Source organism: Myxocyprinus asiaticus, chromosome 27 (assembly GCF_019703515.2).
Source record: "Myxocyprinus asiaticus isolate MX2 ecotype Aquarium Trade chromosome 27, UBuf_Myxa_2, whole genome shotgun sequence".
Taxonomy (NCBI): domain Eukaryota; kingdom Metazoa; phylum Chordata; class Actinopteri; order Cypriniformes; family Catostomidae; genus Myxocyprinus; species Myxocyprinus asiaticus.
In genome coordinates, this window is record NC_059370.1 from 9,704,894 (window position 1) to 9,727,871 (window position 22,978).

At 37.3% G+C, this 22,978-nt stretch overlaps 1 protein-coding gene across 1 annotated transcript in view; it reads right to left on the reverse strand.

Moving 5' to 3' along the window:
• Positions 1-22,978, reverse strand: part of LOC127417617 (polycomb group RING finger protein 3) — an 81,418-nt gene that overhangs the window by 15,489 nt on the left and 42,951 nt on the right. The window contains exons 5-7 of the mRNA XM_051657663.1: positions 11,625-11,680; positions 9,985-10,095; positions 5,216-5,304 (exon numbers count right to left, since the gene is read on the reverse strand). Of these exons, the coding sequence (XP_051513623.1) occupies positions 5,216-5,304; positions 9,985-10,095; positions 11,625-11,680 (256 nt within the window). The remainder of the gene's footprint in view (positions 1-5,215; positions 5,305-9,984; positions 10,096-11,624; positions 11,681-22,978) is intronic.

Sequence of the window (22,978 nt, forward strand, 5' to 3'; positions counted from 1 at the left end):
GGTATTTGCCAGAATCTGCTAGATACATTGAGAGTGGAGAAAACTCAGGTGCAATGTCCTCCAGTGTGAGCAAGATTAATCTTTCTCTCTTCACTGCTACATTGATCCGCTTCAAATCAACGCATATACGCACCTTCACATTTTTCTTGATAACTGGCACCACTGGTGTGCACCTGTCAGTGGCCTCTGTGACTGGTTCTATTATTCCCAATGATTGCATCCTTTGCAATTTTTCTTCCACTTTGGGAAATTTTGGGAAGGGAATTCATCACAGAGTTGTGAGTGAATAGGGAACAGCATTGGGTTGTAGCTCAATTTTCACTGGTGCACAGTTTAGAAGCCCTATGTCTCCAAACACATCAGAGTTCAGTTAGTTTACTCTGTAGACCAGCCCCATTTTACAGGCAACTTCCCTTCTTAGTAGGCTGTTGACATATGACCCAGGGACTACATAAATCCAGAACTGGTATCTCCTTTCTTTTTGCGCTGTTGTAGCTAAGAATTTGCCTGAAAAAGTCACTTTTCTGCCCAGGCTAAGTACTTGTATTTCAGTTTTTGTGAGCTGAGGCGGTGGTGATATGCTTTTCAATGTAGACTCAGAGATAACAGTAATGTCCACCCCCATGTCTATTTTAAATTGAATGGCTGACCCATTTACCTGCAACTTAACTTGCCATGCATCCTCCATAAATGCCTGCTGCACAATTGATCCAAGAAAGAAAGTCTATTGATTATCCTCATCACAGACTGTAAACTTCTTTGACCATTTTCGTTTTGCAGCCAGCCTTGAAATGTCCTATTTTATGACATCTTCTGCATCGTTTGTTTCGTGCTGGGCAGTCTTTCGCTTCCCCGTGAGGTCCATTGCATTGCAAGCATCTTACGTGTTTCCCCTCGTTGCCATTATTTCCAAATTGCTTAGAATTAGTGCTCCTCTGCCAGTTATTTTTGTAGCGTGTCTGCTTACAGCTGACTTCAGCCACGTCTTTCTCCGCTCTCATATCTGCATTTTGCGCTTTAATTTGCTCAAGAGTCAACTGAGACTCGAGCTGTAACTTTTGAGAGACATATCCATCCAGTATTCCTATCACTATTCTGTCCCTTATATGTTCATCTTTTGTCGCACCAAATTCACAGTGTTCAGTGAGCTCATACAAACTCCTGACAAATGACTCAACCGATTCACCTACCTTCTGATTTCTTTTGTATAAACAGGCACGTTCATGAATCACAAGTGCTCATCCAATTTAGCCATGACTCCATCGTACTTTATCTCCTCGCCATCTGTAAAAGAGAAGGCTCCGCATCCCTGCCGATTGAGTAAAGCAAAGAGTTGACCTGCACATCTTCACTCTCCTTGTCCAGTTTGGAAGCCACCTGATAACGTGAAAATCTTTGTTCCCATGTTGGCCATTCCGATGGCTGTGAAAAGTCGAACAGCCCTGGTGGATTAAACCTTGACATGCTCCTTTCCTCTTGAAGTCCGCGAGCTGAGACGATGGGTTCTACGATTCTGACACCATGTCGAATAACGAGACGATAGCATAGGATTCCTTAAGCAGTCTTTATTAACTACAGTTGAATCTGAACTGCACGTTACACAAACTTGCCTGTCCCCTAGACATGCATAATCGATTCCCCCACCCAGACATGAGTAATCAATCTAAGACATCACTACATGAGGTAATTTTGTAAAGGAGAAACCGGTAGTAATTTAGATTTATTTGACAATTTTTCACCCTGAAAGGGCGTTCACACTGAGCTTGTTCACATGGACACCAGGAAAGCCATTTATTGCGAGAAATCTACTTAACACACTAAAGTGGCATTGGCATTTACATGCACCACGTTCATGGCATATTCTTTACCCCCGTATACATGTCAAAGGGGATATAACGTAATTTCCCGTGACAATGTTGTCAATAACAAACAGAGCATCTTATTATCTTTAGTCACGTTGCTTTATTTCCAGATGTCCCACAGTTGCTGCTGTGCTTGTTTCCTTACCTTTCCATCACAGCCTACCGAGGCAATGTGCTGCAAAAGTGGGGTTTCCCTCTTACGTCATACTCTGGAATTTCCCGTGTGTACTTGAGCATATATGCGGATGCGAGAAACAGCAGTCGATATTTATGTTGGCTTGATGAAGCGAACATACTGTTACTCTACACACTTTGTTTAGGGTATTTTTTAAAATCCCTAAACCAAGACCTACATTTCTAACACCAGCTCCTCCTGGAACTCTGAAGCTACATCCTCCAAACTTGGTACAGACCTTCAGACTGTTCTGGAACAGCATGCTATTTCTTTTCTAACTGATCGGACTTATGGTTTTTGTACAGTACATGATAAAAATTGGAAAAATCCCCTAGACTTACATTGATGGAATATTCAAACGGGCAAATGGAATGCTTGTTAATTCAAACTCTATGTAAAAAAAATAAATAAAATCAAATGTAAATGAACCCACAAAAGGCCTTTAATGTGCTTTAATGTTGCTGTCTTTCTCTCTCTCTCTCTCTATCTATCCATTTATCCGATGGTCTGTCTGATAATCTAGCTATCTGGTTGTTTGTCTTACTGTAATGTCTGTATAACCATCAACTTAAAACCTGTAAAACTAGTTAACATTTTCAGATAATGCTTTTGTCAAGCCAACATAAAAGTTTGTCTTGACAAACTCTACCTATCTATTTTTAATATGTTCTAGTTGATAATGTTAGGTTCACTTGTTGATATGATGTTGTGCTACATCTGGTGACGGTACTTTAGTTACACAGTCTTTTCCATGCACATGCCCACTCTTTAATAACCTAAAAGAATGCCACTTATACAATTAAACAATACTAGGAGGTTCAGACTTTCAAAAACATATTAGTATTTAATGGAAGCCAGCCACAGACAACATTTTACCCAGATAACATTTTCTCTATACATCCTGCAAGGTCTGGTCCTCTCTGGCTTTACTTCTCCTCTCAAGGTCACTCCAGACGGATTTGACCAACAGACACATTAGCAGAAGTGTTCCATAGTCATCCAAGCATAGTTGAGCAGGTACTCTTGACATTTTTATTTACTTTTTACATTATATATGCGGCCAAAGTGCCTGTCTCAGCTTTACCACCACTGACCACACACACACACACAAACATCTCCTTTTGTGTTCCACGGATGAAAGAAACACATATGGCTTTGAAACAACGTAAAGGTGAGTGAATAATGACAGAATGTTTATTTCTGGGGAACTATACCTTTAACTCATTCAAACCTTTTTCAAAACTAGCATATTGTGTCCATGTTTTCTTTGTTGTTCGTGCTCAATTAACCGATCTCCCTCTCTCATGCACGCACTTCACTCTGCATTAGATTTCTTTTCAAGGTGAATCTGTATTCCAATCACACCTGCACTGAGGCTCTGGATGATATTACAACAGCCCCACAACCTTCTGTTGTTATATTTTTAAAGAATCATCTAAGAGGACAGAAAGAATACCAATTCTACTATATAAAAGTCTTTTTATAAAACAACCAAAAGCTGAAACACTGGAATAGGCTCTGCACTAGAATGTGAACACAGACTGGATTTTACAGACAAAAAGGGGCTAGGCAGTTTAGTATATGGACTGGAATACTAGTACTGCTTAATTCTCTGTGTACACTCAATACTGCCTAGTATGTGTTTAATACTATGTACTATGTGGAACAGTTTTCATTACGCAACAATAAACATATTAAACAGTAGTATGCTATAGTGTTTTCACATGACCTCAGCATGTTCATGATTGCTAATTCAGCAAGTGGCATCCAGGAATTATCTTTGAAATAAATGTTAAAATTTTAACACAGTTTAGTGTAAAAATGAGCTAACTCTTGGCAGCTAAAAAAAAAATGAAGTCAAGAAAAAGATATAATACAAAAATTAAAAGTTAAAAGTTGTAGCTGATATTATAGTAATGACTAAGTTCAGGCATGAAACTGAATGGTGCAAGCTTATGGGTTCTTTGAACGTGTTATCTGTTAGCCAATCAGCTCGCTCACATGTAATAAGTCAAGCCAATCGGCTCACATGGTGTTGATCACAAGCTGATAGATCCTTTGACGTAATTTGGTAGCCAATCAACTTGCATATTCTCTCTTTGCCTAACATTTAAATTTGCTCTGTTTGCAAGCAGGTTTCGTTGCAGCACACTGCAAGATGTCTATATCTGCTACACTGGGATTGTATTTATGTCTTATTGTGGAACAGCATGTCATACATGTTTGATGCAGCATTTCTTGTGTTTTTCTAATTGTGAAGCAGCAGCAGCATGTCCAAATGCTTAACTCTGTATGTCTGTGTATGTTCTAGCAGTTGCAAGTCTCCATATTTGCTCAGCAACAGCAGCAGCAGCAGTGTAGCAGATCTACTCTGCCAAAATCCATTATCCCATCAATATGTCTTACCCACATTAACATGCAAATTCTTTCACAGAGTTGTCATGACTGAATTATTGTACACATTATTGCACATAGTGTGCTCTGACTGTGCAAAATTAAACACTGACGAGTTTCTAGAAAAAGCTGTTTCTTTTTTGCCATTTTTGACCTAATATCGACCTTAAGACATGTCAGTCTATTGCATACTGTGGCAACTCAAAAACAAACACAAAGACAATGTTAAGCTTCATTTAACGAACCAAATAGCTTTCAACTGTGTTTGATATAATGGCAAGTGATTTTTAGTACCAAATGATCAATTTAGCATGATTACTCAAGGATAAGGTGTTGGAGTGATGGCTGCTGGAAATGCGACCTGTCTAGATTTGATAAAAAATGACTTTTGTCAAATAGTAATGGTGCTGTTTTTTACATCAGTAATGTCCTGACTATACTTTGTGATCTGCTGAATGTCACTTTGGTGAATTAAAGTACCAATTTCCTTCCAAAACAGCTACATCTGTACATTATTCCAAACCTTTTGCAAATGGAAGGTCAAGCTGAACGCATATATTCCATGCACTGTGCTCTGTTGTACTAAGTCATCCATATTCCATGAAATTTGCATACTGTGCACAATGCGCATCCTGTATAAAGCAAAGATCGAGTAGTATAGTAGCATGCTATTCCAAATATAGCCCTTTTCACTTCTGAGGTCATTCATACTAACTAGGCCAGACTGAGTGCACACTTCCATGGTGAGACATTAGTGAGGTCAGATGGGTGCAGGGAATCCTACCTGCTCATCGCTGCGGTGGTAATCATTGTCTTCCTCCGCTTTCTCCTCTCCTGCGTCTTTATTGGATGGGTCTTCCGATTTCAGGTCACCTGGTAAGGTAAAAGTGTAATAATTAAAGACAGCCTGCTTAATCGCAACATAATTTACATACATTTTAATCCATAGAAATTTTGCTTTAAAAATATTTATGTACGTCATATTTTTAGACTGTGTTGTCATCTCTCCAAACAAACGTTTTAATCCATGTTTTTGTTTAATCGTAATTCATTTTAAGATTCTATGCATTCATAATTCATTGCTTCTCAAAGATGGAATTATAATGTTTATTATTTACTGACTCCAGTAAGTTTCATCATTACACAATATGCACTTGGAAACATTCATCAAACCATAAAAACAATTACCTCAACCTACTCCCCCACACATTAGAAACTCTCAAAAACAAGTCTGCACCTCATCAATGGAAGCAGATTAATTTGTGATTCTCATTCCCCTAATGAGAAATAACACAAAGCAACCTGCCCAAAGAACACTCTGCACCTCAGAGGACGACATGGTCAGATAGCTGATCACAGAATGAAGCTGCCCGCTGACAGAACATGTCAGAAACTAGGGCTGCATCTCATTCCAGACTTACACTACCGGTCAAAAGTTCTGAAACACTTACTCATTCTTTATTATAATTTTTTTCACATTTTAGAATAATAGTAAAGTCATTAAAACTATGGAATAACATAAATGGAATTATGGGAATTATGTTGTGACTAAACAAAATCCAAAATAAATCAAAACTGTGTTACATTTTAGCATCTTCAAAGTAGTCACCCTTTGCCTAGAATTTGCAGACATGTACTCTTGACATTTTCTCAACCAACTTCTTGAAGTATCACCCTGGGATACTTTTTAAACAGTACTGAAGGAGTTCCCATCTATGTTGGGCACTTATTGCCCGCTTTTCTTAATTATTTGGTCCAAGTCATCAATTTAAAAAAACAAAAAAAAAATTTTATGAAATAAATTAATATGGTGGCACAATTATATTTTCATATACATTATATTTATATATTTCAGTCAAGTGTTTCAAAACTTTTTACTGGTAGTGTATATATGCCTAAAAATAATCTCCTCTGATAATATGACATAAAGCCAGAATTATATTTTGTACAGGATTTTTAAAGGAATATTCCAGGTAAAATATAAGGAAACTCAATTACCACAATTATTTCAAATTATTGTTTATTTTGTAAAAACAGACAAAAACACATTTACAGTAATCCAGTTAAAATAGAAACCTAGCAGGCAAAGTATTCCTGTTAAGCTGATACTTCTGAAACACTTACATTAATTATTCAGTATAACATTGTTTATTTAAGATGTAAAATTATTGCAATCACCCTTTTAAAGTGGAACTACTTTTCTAGGTGGACAAACTTAGAATTACATCGGGTTCAGCGTTTCCGACATAATTCTTGTGGGTGGAATTTTCTCCACGTAAAAAGATGATTTACAAACAGTTATGTCAAGTCTATCCCATTTAATGAGTTGTATATAACTTTGCACCAACAGGGTTGGTAAGCTATTCCATCACAATCTCAAGCTACAACATTATGCTAAAGAATTATGTTTATATTTTCACACACAAAAAAAAGGTTAAGAATTGCATACTTAAAATGTTCATTTGCGGTGCTGCACACTAGCCTACTAGGTTTCTATTGCAAGTACACTACTGCAAATGTGTTTGTCATTCATCATTACAAAGTGAGTCTAAAAAATTGTTCTGTGGTAATTGACAGCCAATGCTGGGTGTATTATTTCTAAAATCTAACAGTACTGTTTACAAATTACACTAAAATTGTACTCAGTAAAGTATTCTTTTATATAACACTTTTTAGTTCATATAATCTGATTACTTTTGGATTACTTTTGCATGTTTTGCTTAAACATGTTATCTTTAATTAATGTATTGCTACCTTGCAAGGCCTATCACACATATTTTAGGCTCTGACCCAGACGCTCTTTTCAAATTTAGGAGAATAATCAATAAATTACACACTAGTACTTGTCGTTGGCTGATTAGTAATGTAATCAAAAAATGCAATCATGCATGAAATAAATTAAATGTAATTTAATTACATATTTTAAAATGTAATCTAATTTAAATTAGTGGTGATGGTGGCGTGGTGGACTAAAGCACTGAACTGGTAAGCAAGAGGTTGCTGGTTCGATCCCCACAGCCACCACCATTGTGTCCTTGAGCAAGGCACTTAACTCCAGGTTGCTCCAGGGGGATTGTCCCTGTAATAAGGGCACTGTAAGTCGCTTTGGATAAAAGCGTCTGCCAAATGCATAAATGTAAATGTAAATTTCTTGAATTTTGTAATCTGATTAAATAATCCATGATTACATGTATTCTGTCACTACCCAACACTGTCGACAGTAGACCACTGATGCTATAGATAGACCTCAAGTTGTATTTAACCCTGAAATTCCTTTAAAACCATAAGGTACAAACAGTATGTTTTGCTAAATGTCACCAAAACTCCCCATCAGAATTTTAGAAAACTTTAGTTGCATATGCCCGGTAGAGTGTGGTTGAGATATTGTATTGCATATAAAGTGAAACACTGTGCACACATGATTGTGTATGAGGGGCTGTTGAACCATCACCATGACATTGTGATTGCATCACCACAAATCACCCCATTGCAGTAATGGGAAAGGAAAGGAGATTTCTTGAATCTGCAAGAAGTACAGTTTGTGTAAAGGAGAGGGGCAGGGTGATCTTAATACAATTATACTGTGGGAACCTATTCCAAAATAATAATAATAAAAATGTAAAAAAAAATAATCATTCTTAAGCTGCCACAGCGATGGGTTTCCCACACTCTCAAAACATCCTCTCCAATGGTTATAATGTTCCTTTCTGGGACCAAGTTCACAGAGTCTGAGCTAATCCGAGGCAGGCTGACCATGAAGCCAAAAAAAAAAAAAAAAAAAGGGGATTTCCAGCTAAACACGTTTCTTTTGTAAAGGCTATTAACAGGCAGGGCAAAGCTGTCCGAAATTGCTACCTGAGTTTATTCCTGAGTTGGTAACAGGGATAAACTCAGGAAGCAATTTTGCCATCCTTTCCAGATGGGCGACTTCTTTTTCAAGCTTGGCAACAGTCTGTTCAACATCCACGGTAATGGGATTTGAGACACACCCTTTAGGTGCCCTACCACAACAGATTCAAAGGGTATGAGCGATTTGGGTTGAGGGGCTCTCTAGAATCATCACATCTGTACTTGTAAAAGAACCTGTTGGTAATATGAAGGCACACTCAGAATCTGCATCCACAGAAAGCTCCGCAGATTTCCAGAGTTGGAATGGCCATTAATCACAAAGTCCTACACATCTCCAGCTCCTCGTGTGTTTGTTTTACTAAATATTTTTGCTAATTCAATTGTGATTTCAGCTAAAGTGTATTTCCAAATTTAAATAAATTCTGCTAAATTCTACAGTTTTCAGCCCATTTAGGATTTTACAACTTGTGATCAAGAATTCATGCAAATTCAACCAATTTCATATGCAATTTCGTATAATTTCCGCAATTTTTACTTCAGATTCACGGTTAATGTGCAATCCGATCGTTTTTTTCTCTGTGTTCTCTGCTACTGTAACTATAACAAGTTTACCAATATTCATGACTTTTTAGTATTTTAGTATATTGCTGTAGTTTCGAAGTTCCCTACATGTGTGTAGTCATTCTCTCCTTTCTTTAAAAATAGCCTACATGTAAAGATTCAGAAAGGCCATTCATTACCCATCCCCAAAAATCGTGTTTAAAATGTGAAAAAGTCTGCAGATTCTGTCTTAACCTGGTAATAACCTGGTCTTCCTCTATTGTTAGACAAAAAGGCAAGAGGGGCCAAACCAACATCTCCAAATGGCTGAAACAGAACACATCTGTTTCTATACATTTGTTTCCTGGACTGTTAAAAAGATCAACGAGTCACACATCAAACACCAACAGCTTTCATGCAGAAATATACACTACCGGTCAAAAGTTTTGAAACACTTACTCATTCTTTATTATAATTTTTTTTCTTCACATTTTAGAATAATAGTAAAGTCATCAAAACTATGGAATAACATCAACGGAACTATGGGAATTATGTTGTGACTAAACAAAATCCAAAATAAATCAAAACTGTGTTATATCTTCAAATATCATCTTCAAAGTAGTCACCCTTTGCCTAGAATTTTCAGACATGTACTCTTGACATTTTCTCAACCAACTTCTTGAGGTATCACCCTGGGATGATTTTTAAACAGTATTGAAGGAGTTTCCATCTATGTTGGGCACTTATTGGCTGCTTTTCTTTATTATTTGGTCCAAGTCATCAATTTCAAAAAACTTTTTTTTAAATTTTTTTTTTTTATAATGAAATAAATTAATATGGTGGCACAATTATATTTTTGTCTACAAAACTAATTTCAAACATATTAAGCATACGCCTTCAGATCAACAGATTTTTAAGATCATGAGAAACATTTCAGTCAAGTGTTTCAAAACTTTTGACCAGTAGTGTACATGACTGACAGCTCTACTGGAGAAGATTAAACATGTGTTTCCTCTGTGCGTGTTTGTGTGCTCAATACATCAAGCGGCCACTTGTCAGCCAGCTGTTGTTCAAAATGGATTCAATCCATAAGCTTTGCCTGCGTCCCCCCGCTACTATAATCCATGGATTCCACCACCATAGGGATAGACAGCCGGGACGTACCATTGCGCTGAGAGTCCAGGTGGGTTTTTGCGTTGCACAGTTCACCTTTGATGTCTCCAGGCACCTCCATGCCTAACTTCTGATAGAACTCTCTCTGTTTCTTCATCTCCGCTGCAAAGGAGAGAGCAATTAGGATCAATTAAAGTCTTAATGTTCCAGCAGCACACTACAAGATGCTTCAAAAAATGAGAAATTTTGCCAGTTTAAGTGGAACCTACGATTTACAACCCGCTCTCATAGAATCAGGTTAATATTTTTGCAAAAAGATTTTTACGTGGCTCATCCTGGTGAAATTAACCCTAGAGGCACTACAAAGACTTTTATTCACTTTCACACAAATCTTGAGTAAAACAGCACATTATCAGTTCATAAAGACTTACTTTTCGCTCTGCCTCCTGTTCCTCACACAATGCTTTCTAATGGCATCTAAACACTTACGCGTTAAATTATAACTAGAGGTAGACCGATATATCCATTTTACCGATTAATCTGTGCCAATAGTTGCTTTTCGGACTATTGGTTATCGGTAAAAAATATACGCCAATAGTTGCCGATTTTTAATTTTTTATTATTATTATTCCTCATCAATAAACATCATCTGGTGAAATATGTCTACAAAACTCTTCATCTGGTGATTATATAGGCTATATAAAGCTTAATTTGGTAAATACTTTGAGCATATAGAGCATTGTAAATGGACCAAGTGTCTTTCATTTCAAAATAAGAGTCCCAGGTGTATTTAGGCCTTGTTTACAGTTAAAATCCTGTGTTATGCATCGAATCTTAATTTTTCTGGTTATTATTGGGATTTTGGTTGCACAATATACTGCTTTTGGGATTTTATTCTTCTAAGAATCTTGCAGCCTCAATGTATGTATGTGTCATAGTAAGGAAAGACTAAGACATTTTTTTATCATTTTATAAATTGATAAAAAAAATAAAAAAATAAAGAAAAACTATTAGCCGATTAATCGGTTATCTGCCTCTTCCAACATCTTAGATGTCGGTATCTGCAAAATCCACTGTCGGTTGACCTCTAATTTTAACGTTTGCGTTACGTATTTGATTGGACTGTGAAAAAAGGGCTTTGATATTATTAACATTATTTTTCTCCAGCCACGTGACCCTGACTTCATCAGCAGTAATGTTGTTTCAGAGTAAGTTAACATGAAATTTAAATTAACCCCATTTACTTTCATAATACATGTTAATCTTTCATCAAAATGTAATAGCTTGCTCTGCTTTTGAAACAACTTTCCTTTCAGCTGACATCACTCCACGCAGGTTAATGATTAATGTAAAATATATATCGCAGAACAGCATTGTTTTTAGCAAACAATTGATTACTAATGCGTAAAATCAAGTCCTGCCCTACATCTTCTCAATGAATAACCAGTCATGAATATGTCATGTTGTGGATGTAAAATGGGTTGCAAAAGTCATTACAAGTTGACTTTAAAATCTTATTATGGTTTTATAATAGATAATTAGGCTACATAACATGCACTGGTGAACAGAGTTTTACTCTGAGGGTAAATCAAGACAGTTTACGTACTTCAAATGTCCATATTTATTACTGATGGAGAGCACAAGAGGTAAAACAAAAAAGCACAGAACAACAACAACAAAAATCCACAAACCTTCCTGCAGTCCTGGCACCAACTTATAGACAATATCTTGCATTGTTCGATCATGGCTGAGGGAAAAAGAAACATGTAATGAAAATGATTTATTCAAACAACATGCATGATTAGAGCAAGAAACACAGCTGAGTAAATAAAGACAAGAAAGAAAGGCACAAGATAAAGAATCCCAAGAATTTGCATTTGCATTCAGCAGGCATGTTTTCTCACAACTATGCCAGTTAATTAGCATATAGTGTAGTCTTTCTGCCATCTCCATGAGTTACAGTATTCTCCTGTGTCTGACGGGTCTCTCGGGCTGTTGATGAGTGCTCGAAGGTGAAACCTATTACAGTGCGTGTTGACATGATCATCTGTGTGGTGCCTCTGGTACTGCTGCCAGCCTCTGAGAACATGTTTCCATGCCACAAAGCCCAAGAGTGGTGGCTCCCAGTAGCCAACAGTCATAACATGCACCCGTTCTGAGATAAACAGCTTCTACTTTCTAGGACACTCTAAATGAACTCGGAAGAAATCTGAAAAGAGATCTCTGTGTTTAAACAGTTTAACTCCTTGTCTTTAAAATGGCAAGTATATAGTTTCTGCACCACCAAATTGAATTAGGTAAATTCTTTCATCAGGTTTCAAACAGATATCCCGCCATAAGTCAGTTGAGCCAATGTGTCGAGCTGGTTAGGATGTTCAAACAAATAAAGCAATGTTTGATAGTTTCAGAGAGCTGCAGTATTTACACTCCTCAGGATGTCAAACTACCGATGGCTCACTAATAGTTATATCTGCACATTATGCTGGGGTGCGAGAAAGTTTTTATTAGGGATGCACAATATATCGGCAGCCATATCAGTATCGGCCGATCAATGTGAATTTTTAAAGTTATCATTACTGGTCCGATAAGAAAATTTGTCCAATATCCATCCAACCATCCGTGATCCGCATATTTGACTTGGCACAGGTTTTACACCATATACCCTTCCTGATGCAACCCCCAGTAGCTGGGGGACTCTCACTCACACCTATGGAGCAATTTGTTAATTGTACTTTTTTCTTATTTTCAGACAGTACAGTGTAGAGGACGCAGGAAATGAGAAGGAGAAAGGCCGGAGTGATGGGGGGGAAGGTGTTGGTGGGGTCAGGCCAACACTTTCTGTTGATTTTCAGGTGAAGTATGACCCAGAAATGTTCTTGAATGTTCTACACCTCTCAGCTCAGTGAAAGAGCCCTTGTTGCACATCAGTTCTTCTTAATTGCAGTTAATGACTAAGATCAGTACAGAACTGATATTAGATTTGCACTTGTGCCACTTTGAGACTACAGGCCACGTTGTGTGTCATAGTCCAGCACTCTGTTAGCTGATTTACTCCCTGAGGGCGTGATGAGAGCGAGAGATCATTGCTGTGAGGCAGCACCTGTGTCCCTGGTGCACAGCCAGAGCTTCCTTTTCCCAAATGCCAGCAGCCCGGCCGGCGGGGAAGGTAGAGCCCAATTAGCCGCCACTGAGCTTCATAGTGGGGGCCGGATGGACTGCTGGTAAGGGGGAATGGCATTTAGCTAGCTGAGCAACAATAGCTCTGTTCTAAGTGGGTGTATAAGTATATTTATCAGTGTTTGTTTTTTTTACAGAATCCTGGTTTTGAAGATTTTATTTTCCCTCTAAAAGGGTTCGAACCCTCCCATAATGTCCTAACTAGTGTCTTTTTTGTAAATGTGTGTTTTTAGCTACACCTTGTCATTCGAACAACCAGTCAAAAATTACATTAATTTCAGATTCACCTTACAGGGGTCATGAAAAGAGGAATCAAATTTTCCTTGATCTTTTAACATGTAAGGGGTCATTGTATTATAAAAACATACTGTAAGTTTCAGAACTCAAAACTTCCTCTACAGTGCAAAAAAAAAAAAAAAAAAAAAGTATTTGTTAAAACCAAGCTGCCAAAACGACTCATTGTCTACTTCCTCCACATTGTGATGTCACACTGTGGATGATATTTGCATCTGACCACCTCCACAACAACACATCAACACCTACTTTGCCTTATCACTTCTGTAGCCCCGCCCAGTAGCAATGAGCAATAAGATGGCAAAAAGAGAGCAGGTCAGTCAAGAGCAGAGACCAATAACAACAGTGGGCGTTTACTGTCAAGTCTTAAAGGAGAAGCAGCATCAAAACTGAGCGTTTGTGACAGAGGATCAGAATGAGGGTGGAAATTGATCATGTTTTACAAATATGTGACTTTTTTGTGCAAAAAACTTTACTAATATTATAAGTAAACCTCAAGGTACATTAAAATAATAAAAAACGTAAAATCTGTAATTTATAGAGGTAGACAGATATATCTGTTTCACAGATTAATCAGTGCTGGTTGTTGATTATTGAAACTATCAGTTATTGGCAAAAATCTATGCTGAAAGTTGCTGATGGATTTTTTTATTTATTATCATTTATTTATTTTTATTATTATTATCTGGTGATAAATATATCCATACAAAACTCTTCATCTATATATAGGCTATAAAAAGCTAAATACTTTACTTTGCTAAATACTTACATACAGAGCATTGCAATGGAACAAAGTCCCTTTTTTATTCCAAAATAAGTGTCCCTGGTGTATTTCGGGTTTATAGTTAAAAGTCCCACATTATGGACCAAATCTTAATTTTTATTTTTGATATTATTAGAATTATGTTGCACAATAAACTGCTTTTGGGGTTTTATTCATTTTGGAGCATCACTGTCTGTGCCCTTCATAGTAAGGAGAGACAAAAAATAAATAAATCATTCAAATACAGTAAATCAATAATAATAAAAAAAAAACTATTGGCCGATTAATTGGTTTTTGGCCTTTTCCACCACCTTAGTTATGGTATTAGCAAACTGCACTATCGGTTGACCTCTAATAATTTCTGCACCACTAGCATCACCACACAGAATTGCAAAAATACTGACTGTTTTCTAACAGGTTTCCCCAAACCCTCCCCTGTCAATCACTGATCGAGTTAGTCCTGCCCCAAAACATATAACATATACAGTACATGTATACATACATATACAGTATATACACAAAGTATATACATACATATATAAATAACAATTCCAAGTACAGTTTTATGGTCATTGGCCAATATGAAATATTTATGGTTGGAAAATTTTTTCAATTCACTTGCTCTTGGCACGCGAGGCAAAAAGATAATTTTGGACCTTGTGTGTATGTTTGTGTTAGCGTGTGGGAGATGAATAATTGAGCCGCTGCTGTTGTAACACAGACAAATCCCGTTTTTATTCATGATCAAATAATATGGCCCATAAATACCAGGGTGTTAAACTAAGGTCACATTAATCCTGCAGGGAGGGACTCACGCTAGTTTGATGATGCAAACGGTAATGTAGCTGACCCTAAACCCTTACATTGTTATCTTCTCTCGCACCACACACACACATAGCTTTCATCTGCCAGCAGGAATAGTGCATCTCTTTTCTGCCCCATTCAAAAGGCAGCAAGGTAGCACTAGGATTGTGGTGAATATTTAATATGTTTGGAAATTGTTTCTCATCAGAGCATGACCACAAGCTTCTATGCAGCTAAATGACAATTATGAAAGAGCTGGCATACAGCCAAGCACGCTAGTGAATCCATCAGACACAAAGGCACCGATGCTCCAGGCACAGATGGACGCCCAACAGTTTACACACACCTACACACTGTGCACATCTGTGAATCTTTCTGCAGCACAGTTTCTGCTTCCTGCATAAAAAGGCCTACTAGGCCATGCCAAAATGGTACAGTAGATGATTTAGTACTAAATATTATTAATATTAGTTAAAAGGGTCATTTTCTACACTTTTGTAGTAATTTTCTACCAGAAGTCTATTTATAATAAGGCTGGTGATTTAGCATATTAAATCAGTGCGCTTAAATACACCGATCAGCCACAACATTAAAACAGTGCCAACCCGCATCTCAGAATAGCATTCTGAGATGATATTCTTCTCACCACAATTGTACAGAGCGGTTATCCGCGTTACCGTAGACTTTGTCAGTTCGAACCAGTCTGGCCATTTTCTGTTGACCTCTCTCATCAACAAGGCATTTCTATCCACAGAACTGCCGCTCAGTGGATGTTTTCTGTTTTTGGCACTATTCTGAGTAAATTCTAGAGACTGTTGTGTGTGAAAATCCCAGGAGATCAACAGTTACCGAAATACTCAAATCAGCCCACCTGGCACCAACAATCATGCCGCGGTCCAAATCACTGAGATCACACGTTTCCCCATTCTGATGGTTGATGTGAACATTAACTGAAGCTCCTGACCCGTATCTGTATGATTTTATGCACTGCTGCCACACAACTGGCTGATTAGATAATCGCATGGATGATTGTTGTTGCATATTAGCCAGGTGGTTTTAATGTTGTGGCTGATCGGTGTATATGAAAAACTAACATGATAAAAAATTCAACACAATTAATAATGACATCTGACTATATGTACATTTTGTGCAAAAGAATTGTTCTACCATTGGAGCAATTCAAGCTTGAAGTTTTTTTGCGATTCACAGTCAGCAGGGGGAAGGCAGTTTTCAAAGTTTCAGTCTTCAGTTTCAGTCTTTAACTTAACACAGTGTTTATAAACAAAATGCAGCATTTATGGGTAAAAATGCCAAAAACTTATGAAATGCAACACGGCCACACTGAGATATTCCAAAAGTGCAAGAACACAATTAAATTACAAAATGGATTGCTGTGGACTCTTGGCCAGTAATAGGCTTATGTTCAATGATAAAACAAACGATATTATACATATACACAGAAGTGTATAGTAACGAAGTACAAATACTTCGTTACTGTACTTGAGTACAGTTTTTTAATATTTGTACTTTACTGAGTATAAATATTTCTTTGGACTTTTACTTTCACTTTACTACATTTTGAAGAGATACATTTTACTCTGATAAATTTCTCCAGACCCTTTCGTTACTTTTGCGACTGAACACCTAAAAACATTTTAAAAAAAATAACAGCAGTATGTGCAAAAATGCATGCAGATTGGCAATAGTGATATGAGGTTTGTTGAAAGAATCATTTGAGTAGAATCTTTTAAATTTGATTCCTTTGAACTGAATAAAAAGATTCAAAAAGCGGTCTGAATGATTCGTTTTGAGAATCACGAATCTGAATCAAAATCACAAGCGAAGTGCGTGCCAGATTACGTGTTCCGTCATCTGTCTCCTCTGGGGAAGACAAGAAACTGCTCATGTGAGTTAATATTTTTTTTCTTCGACTAACTAAATATATGTTTAGGCTTAAACATTATGAAAGCTGTGAAATAATGAATTTAAGTGCCTTTCCAGGAGACCTGTTCATATAAAAGTCAATCACATGTGTTCACATTTTACATTTAAACAAGACATGATGTTTATGAATAATTACCAGCGCTCATAAAAATGTCCAACAATATTTATTTTTATATTTTATGAAGATATGAACGGTCTTTGCCTAAGCAAAACTAGTTTTCTGGTGGTTGCTGAAGTGTTATAGTTGCTTTGTAGCACATTTATTCTACAGTATGTAGTAACTAGGGTTTTCTGGATGGTTGCTAGGGCAGACTATGCAGTTATCAAGGTGATCTCTGCTATGTGTTTTGGCGCATTGCTACAGTATGTGGTTGCCAGGTTGCTACTACGCTGTTGCTAAGTTGTTTTCTGTGTTTTTTTGCACATTGCTTTGCACTTGACAGGGTGTTCTAGGTGGTTGTCAGGTTGTTGCTATGCTGTTAAGTTGTTTTAACTGTGTTTCAGCACATTGCTATGCAGTTGCCAAGGTGTTCTGGGTGGTTGCTTATTGGCCCCATAATCCCATAAATATGATCATTCTGATTTGATTTGAATGTGCCATTAAAGGGATAGTTCGTTTAAAAATGAAAATTCTATCATAATTTCCTCACCCTCATTCAATCAAAGATGTGTGACTTGCATTTTTCTCTTCTGCAGAACTCAAACAAAAAAAGATTTTCAGAAAAATATCGCTGTTACGTTGGTCAATTCAATGTAAGTGAATAGTGGCCAGAACTTTATAGCTCCAAAAAGCATAAGAGCAATCCATTAGACTCCAGTGGTTTCACCATTGTCTTCTGAATGGATCAAATTGGTTTTTGGGTGAGAGTAGACCAAAATATAACTCCTTTTTCGACTATAAATTTTGACATTAGCAGTCTTCTTGGAGATCAGGATTTCAAGTTTGATTACACTTCCTATAGTGCCACCTAGGGCATCAAGCACTAGAAAGTGAAATCGAGCTTGAACTCATGATCATGCCTAGAGATTGCAATGGCAAGATATACAGTGAAAATGAGTTACAGTTTGGTTTGTTTTCACCCAAAACCAACTGAATCGCTTCAGAAGACATGGATTTAATCACTGTTGTAGTATGGATAACTTTATGATCCCTTAATGTGCTTTTTGTAGCTTGAAACGTCTGGCCACCATTCACTTGCATTGAATTGACCTATAGAGCTGAAATATTCTTCTAAAAACTTTGTTTGTGTTCTGCAAATGAAAGAAAGTCATACACATCTGGGATGGCATGAACTGTTCCATAATTTATTAAATTTACCTGCACGTTTGATACTTAAGTAAATTTAATATCAGTTACTTTAATACTATCACTTAAGTCGTTTTCTCATGAGCAGCTTTAACTTTTACTTGAGTCAATTTCCATGAAGGTAACTTTACTTTTACTCAAGTATGATAAATGGATACTTTACTGCATACACATACATACATATATATATATATATATATATATATATATATATATATATATATATATATACATATGTGTGTGTATATATATATATTTATATGTGTATATATGTGTATATATGTATATATATGTGTATATATGTGTATATATGTGTATATATATATATATACATATACATACACTATATTGCCAAAAGTATTCGCTCACCCATCCAAATAATTGAATTCAGGTGTTCCAATCACTTCCATGGCCACAGGTGTATAAAATGAAGCACCTAGGCATGCAGACTGCTTCTACAAACATTTGTGAAAGAATGGGCCGCTCTCAGGAGCTCAGTGAATTCCAGCGTGGTACTGTGATAGGATGCCACCTGTGCAACAAGTCCAGTCGTGAAATTTCCTCACTACTAAATATTCCACAGTCAACTGTCAGTGGTATTATAACAAAGTGGAAGCGATTGGGAATGACAGCAACTCAGCCACGAAGTGGTAGGCCACGTAAAATGACAGACCGGGGTCAGCGGATGCTGAGGCGCATAGTGCGCAGAGGTCGCCAACTTTCTGCAGAGTCAATCGCTACAGACCTCCAAAGTTCATGTGGCCTTCAGATTAGCTCAAGAACAGTGCGTAGAGAGCTTCATGGAATGGGTTTCCATGGCCGAGCAGCTGCATCCAAGCCATACATCACCAAGTGCAATGCAAAGCGTTGGATGCAGTGGTGTAAAGCATGCCGCCACTGGACTCTAGAGCAGTGGAGACGCGTTCTCTGGAGTGACGAATCATGCTTCTCCATCTGGCAATCTGATGGATGAGTCTGGGTTTGGCGGTTGCCAGGAGAACGGTACTTGTCTGACTGCATTGTGCCAACTGTGAAGTTTGGTGGAGGGGGATTATGGTGTGGGGTTGTTTTTCAGGAGCTGGGCTTGGCCCCTTAGTTCCAGTGAAAGGAACTCTGAATGCTTCAGCATACCAAGAGATTTTGGACAATTCCATGCTCCCAACTTTTTGGGAACAGTTTGGGGATGGCCCCTTCCTGTTCCAACATGACTGTGCACCAATGCACAAAGCAAGGTCCATAAAGACATGGATGAGCGAGTTTGGTGTGGAAGAACTTGACTGGCCTGCACAGAGTCCTGACCTCAACCCGATAGAGCACCTTTGGGATGAATTAGAGCGAAGACTGCGAGCCAGGCCTTCTCATCCAACATCAGTGTCTGACCTCACAAATGCGCTTCTGGAAGAATGGTCAAAAATTCCCATAAACACACTCCTAAACCTTGTGGAAAGCCTTCCCAGAAGAGTTGAAGCTGTTATAGCTGCAAAGGGTGGGCCGACGTCATATTAAACACTATGGATTAAGAATGGGATGTCACTTAAGTTCATATGCGTCTAAAGGCAGATGAGCGAATATATATATATATATATATATACATACACACACATACATACATACATATAAATATATATATATACACACACACACACACACACACACACACACACACACACTACCGGTCAAAAGTTTTGAAACACTTGCTCATTCTTTATTATAATTTCTTTTTTTCACATTTTAGAATAATAGTAAAGTCATTAAAACTATGGAATAACATAAATGGAACTATGGGAATTATGTTGTGACTAAACAAATCCAAAATAAATCAAAACTATGTTATATTTTAGCATCTTCAAAGTAGTCACCCTTTGCCTAGAATTTGCAGAAATGTACTCTTGACATTTTCTCAACCCTGGGATGCTTTTTAAACAGTATTGAAGGAGTTCTCATCTATGTTGGGCACTTATTGCCTGCTTTTCTTAATTATTTGGTCCAAGTCATCAATTTCAAAAACTTTTTTATAAAATTTTAGATTTATAATGAAATAAATTAATATGGTGGCACAATTATATTTTTGTCTACAAAACTAATTTCAAACATATTAAGCATACGCCTTCAGATCAAAAGATTTTTAAGATCATGAGAAACATTTCAGTCATGTGTTTCAAAACTTTTGACCGCTAGAGTGTGTGTGTGTGTGTGTGTGTGTGTGTGTATATATATATGTTTTTTTTGTTTTTTTTTTACTAATCACATTTTTATGTGATGAATCATGAATAATTATGGTACATGATGCATTACAACAAGAAATTGGTTTATTTCAATTATTATCATTTACTTTAATTATTTAAATATCTACATGTTAACATTAATTTTGTTTTGCGGATAGAGTTAATTAGACAAATTTTTACATGTATTAATCTTTTATTCAAGTATATGTATACATGCCACAAAATCAGAGGACATTGTAATTACAATTTGGGCAAAATCTTCTGCCGATTTTCAGTGGACTTTTTAAAAATAATAGGATCAAATTGGCAGATTCAATTCATATCAAACTTCATTGGTAAAAGAAACTTAAGTGTATATTCCCAATGAATTACTGGACACTATACATACAGATATAAAACACTGAATTCTGAAGTTTAATTTGCTGTTGTTTAAAATGTCAAAACTATTATTTTTTCTGGCTACCATTCAGTCGCTGTAAGTAGGCTATAGGCTACCTGTCTACAGCTTGCTGAACGACCAGGTACTTCTCGTACACACGCTGGGTCTCTCTCGGGAGGTTTCGCTTTTGAAACAGGTTCAGATGAAAGTCAGTAAGTGTTTTCGTGCGATGCAAAGAGACACCGCAGCTCGCCCACTTGAGGGTTAAGTCTTCATTCTCCGTACAGTGCAGTAAATGCGCCCTCGTGTTTATTATGTCCGGGTGCATGCATTGAGCGCAATAATTTTTTTTTTTATATATATATGCCAATGAAGTTTTGCCCATTGTACAAAAGTGCCTGGATTTGTTCCTGGCAGGCCGCAGATGCCCTAACCCTGGCCCCACCCTAATCGGAGCCTGAGTGGCCTGCCAGGTACAACTCGGACACCTTTCTCCTGGTTCCCAGTCTAGCCCTGGAAGTCAGAAGTTTACATACACTTAGGTTTAAGTCATTAAAACTCTTCTTTTTTTTTCTCTCTTTTTTTAACCACTCCACAGATTTAATATTAGCAAACTAAAGATTTGGACATCTACTTTGTGCATGACATGAGTAATACTTCCAACAATTGTTTACAGACTGAATATTTAACTTTTAATTGACTATATCACAATTCCAGTGGGTCAGAAGTTTACATACACCAAGTTAACTGTGCCTTTAATCAGCTTGGAAAATTCCAGAAAATAATATCAAGCCTTTAGACAATTAGCCAGTTAGCTTCTTATAGGAGGTGTACTGAATTGGAGGTGTACCTGTGGATGTATTTTAAGGCCTACCTTCAAACTCAGTGCCTCTTTGCTTGACACCATGGGAAAAATCAAATGAAATCAGCAAAGACCTCAGAAAAACAACTGTGGACCTCCACAAGTCTGGTTCATCCTTCGGAGCAACTTCCAAATGCCTGAAGGTACCACGTTCATCTGTTCAAACAATAGTACGCAAGTATAAACACCATGGGACCACGCAGCTATCATACCACTCAAGAAGGAGACACATTCTGTCTCCTAGAGATGAACACAGTTTGGTGCGAAAAGTGCAAATCAATCCCAGAACAACAGCAAAGGACCTTGTGAAGATACTGGAGGAAACGGGTAGACAAGTATCTATATCCACAGTAAAACGAGTCCTATATCGACATAACTTGAAAGGCCGCTCAGCAAGGAAGAGGCCACTGCTCCAAAACTGCAATAAAAGAGCCAGACTACAGTTTGCAAGTGCACATGGGAACAAAGAGGACAAATTTCTACTTTTTGTAGAAATTTCCTCTGGTCTAATGAAACAAAAATTGAACTGTTTGGCCATAATGACCATCGTTATGTTTGGAGGATAAAGGGTGAGGCTTGCAAGCCAAAGAACACCATCTCAACCATGAAGAATGGGGGTGGCAGCATCATGTTGTGGGGGTGCTTTGCTGCAGCACTTCACAAAATAGACGGCATAATGAGAAAGGAAAATTATGTGGATATATTGAAACAACATCTCAAGACATCAGCCAGGATATTAAAGCTCAGTCGAATTTTGGGTCTTACAAATGGACAATGACCCCAAGTAGTGTTGGGTTCGAGTCCACCTTAGTCGAGTCCAACTCAAGTCCGAGTCTTTAAACAATCGAGTCCGAGTTGAGTCCAAGTCCAAAAGGGGTCGAGTCGGACTCAAGACTGAGTCCATAACAGGCCGAGTCCAAGTGGAGTCTGAATGAATCTGTTCATGAATCTGAATTAAAATTGTAACTGTAAACTCAACATCAATATTTTAAGCTTATTTTAAACTTCACAACTAAGAAAAAGAGTTTTTCAATATAAAATGTAACAAAAACACCTCTGTTGAATTTCATATATATATTTTATGATTAGTTTCCTGCTGAACAAACTTCAAATTGGTTTCAGAATGAAAGCATATGCTTTAGGTGTATGAAGACAAAACTGTCCTTCAACACAATTCTTATTGCATTCTGTTGACATTTCAATTATTTGTTGCTTTTTCGCCTCCACTCAAACATAGACTAAAGAAAGTGAAAGCTGCGTTAATCATTACAACCAAGGTTATGTTTTGAAT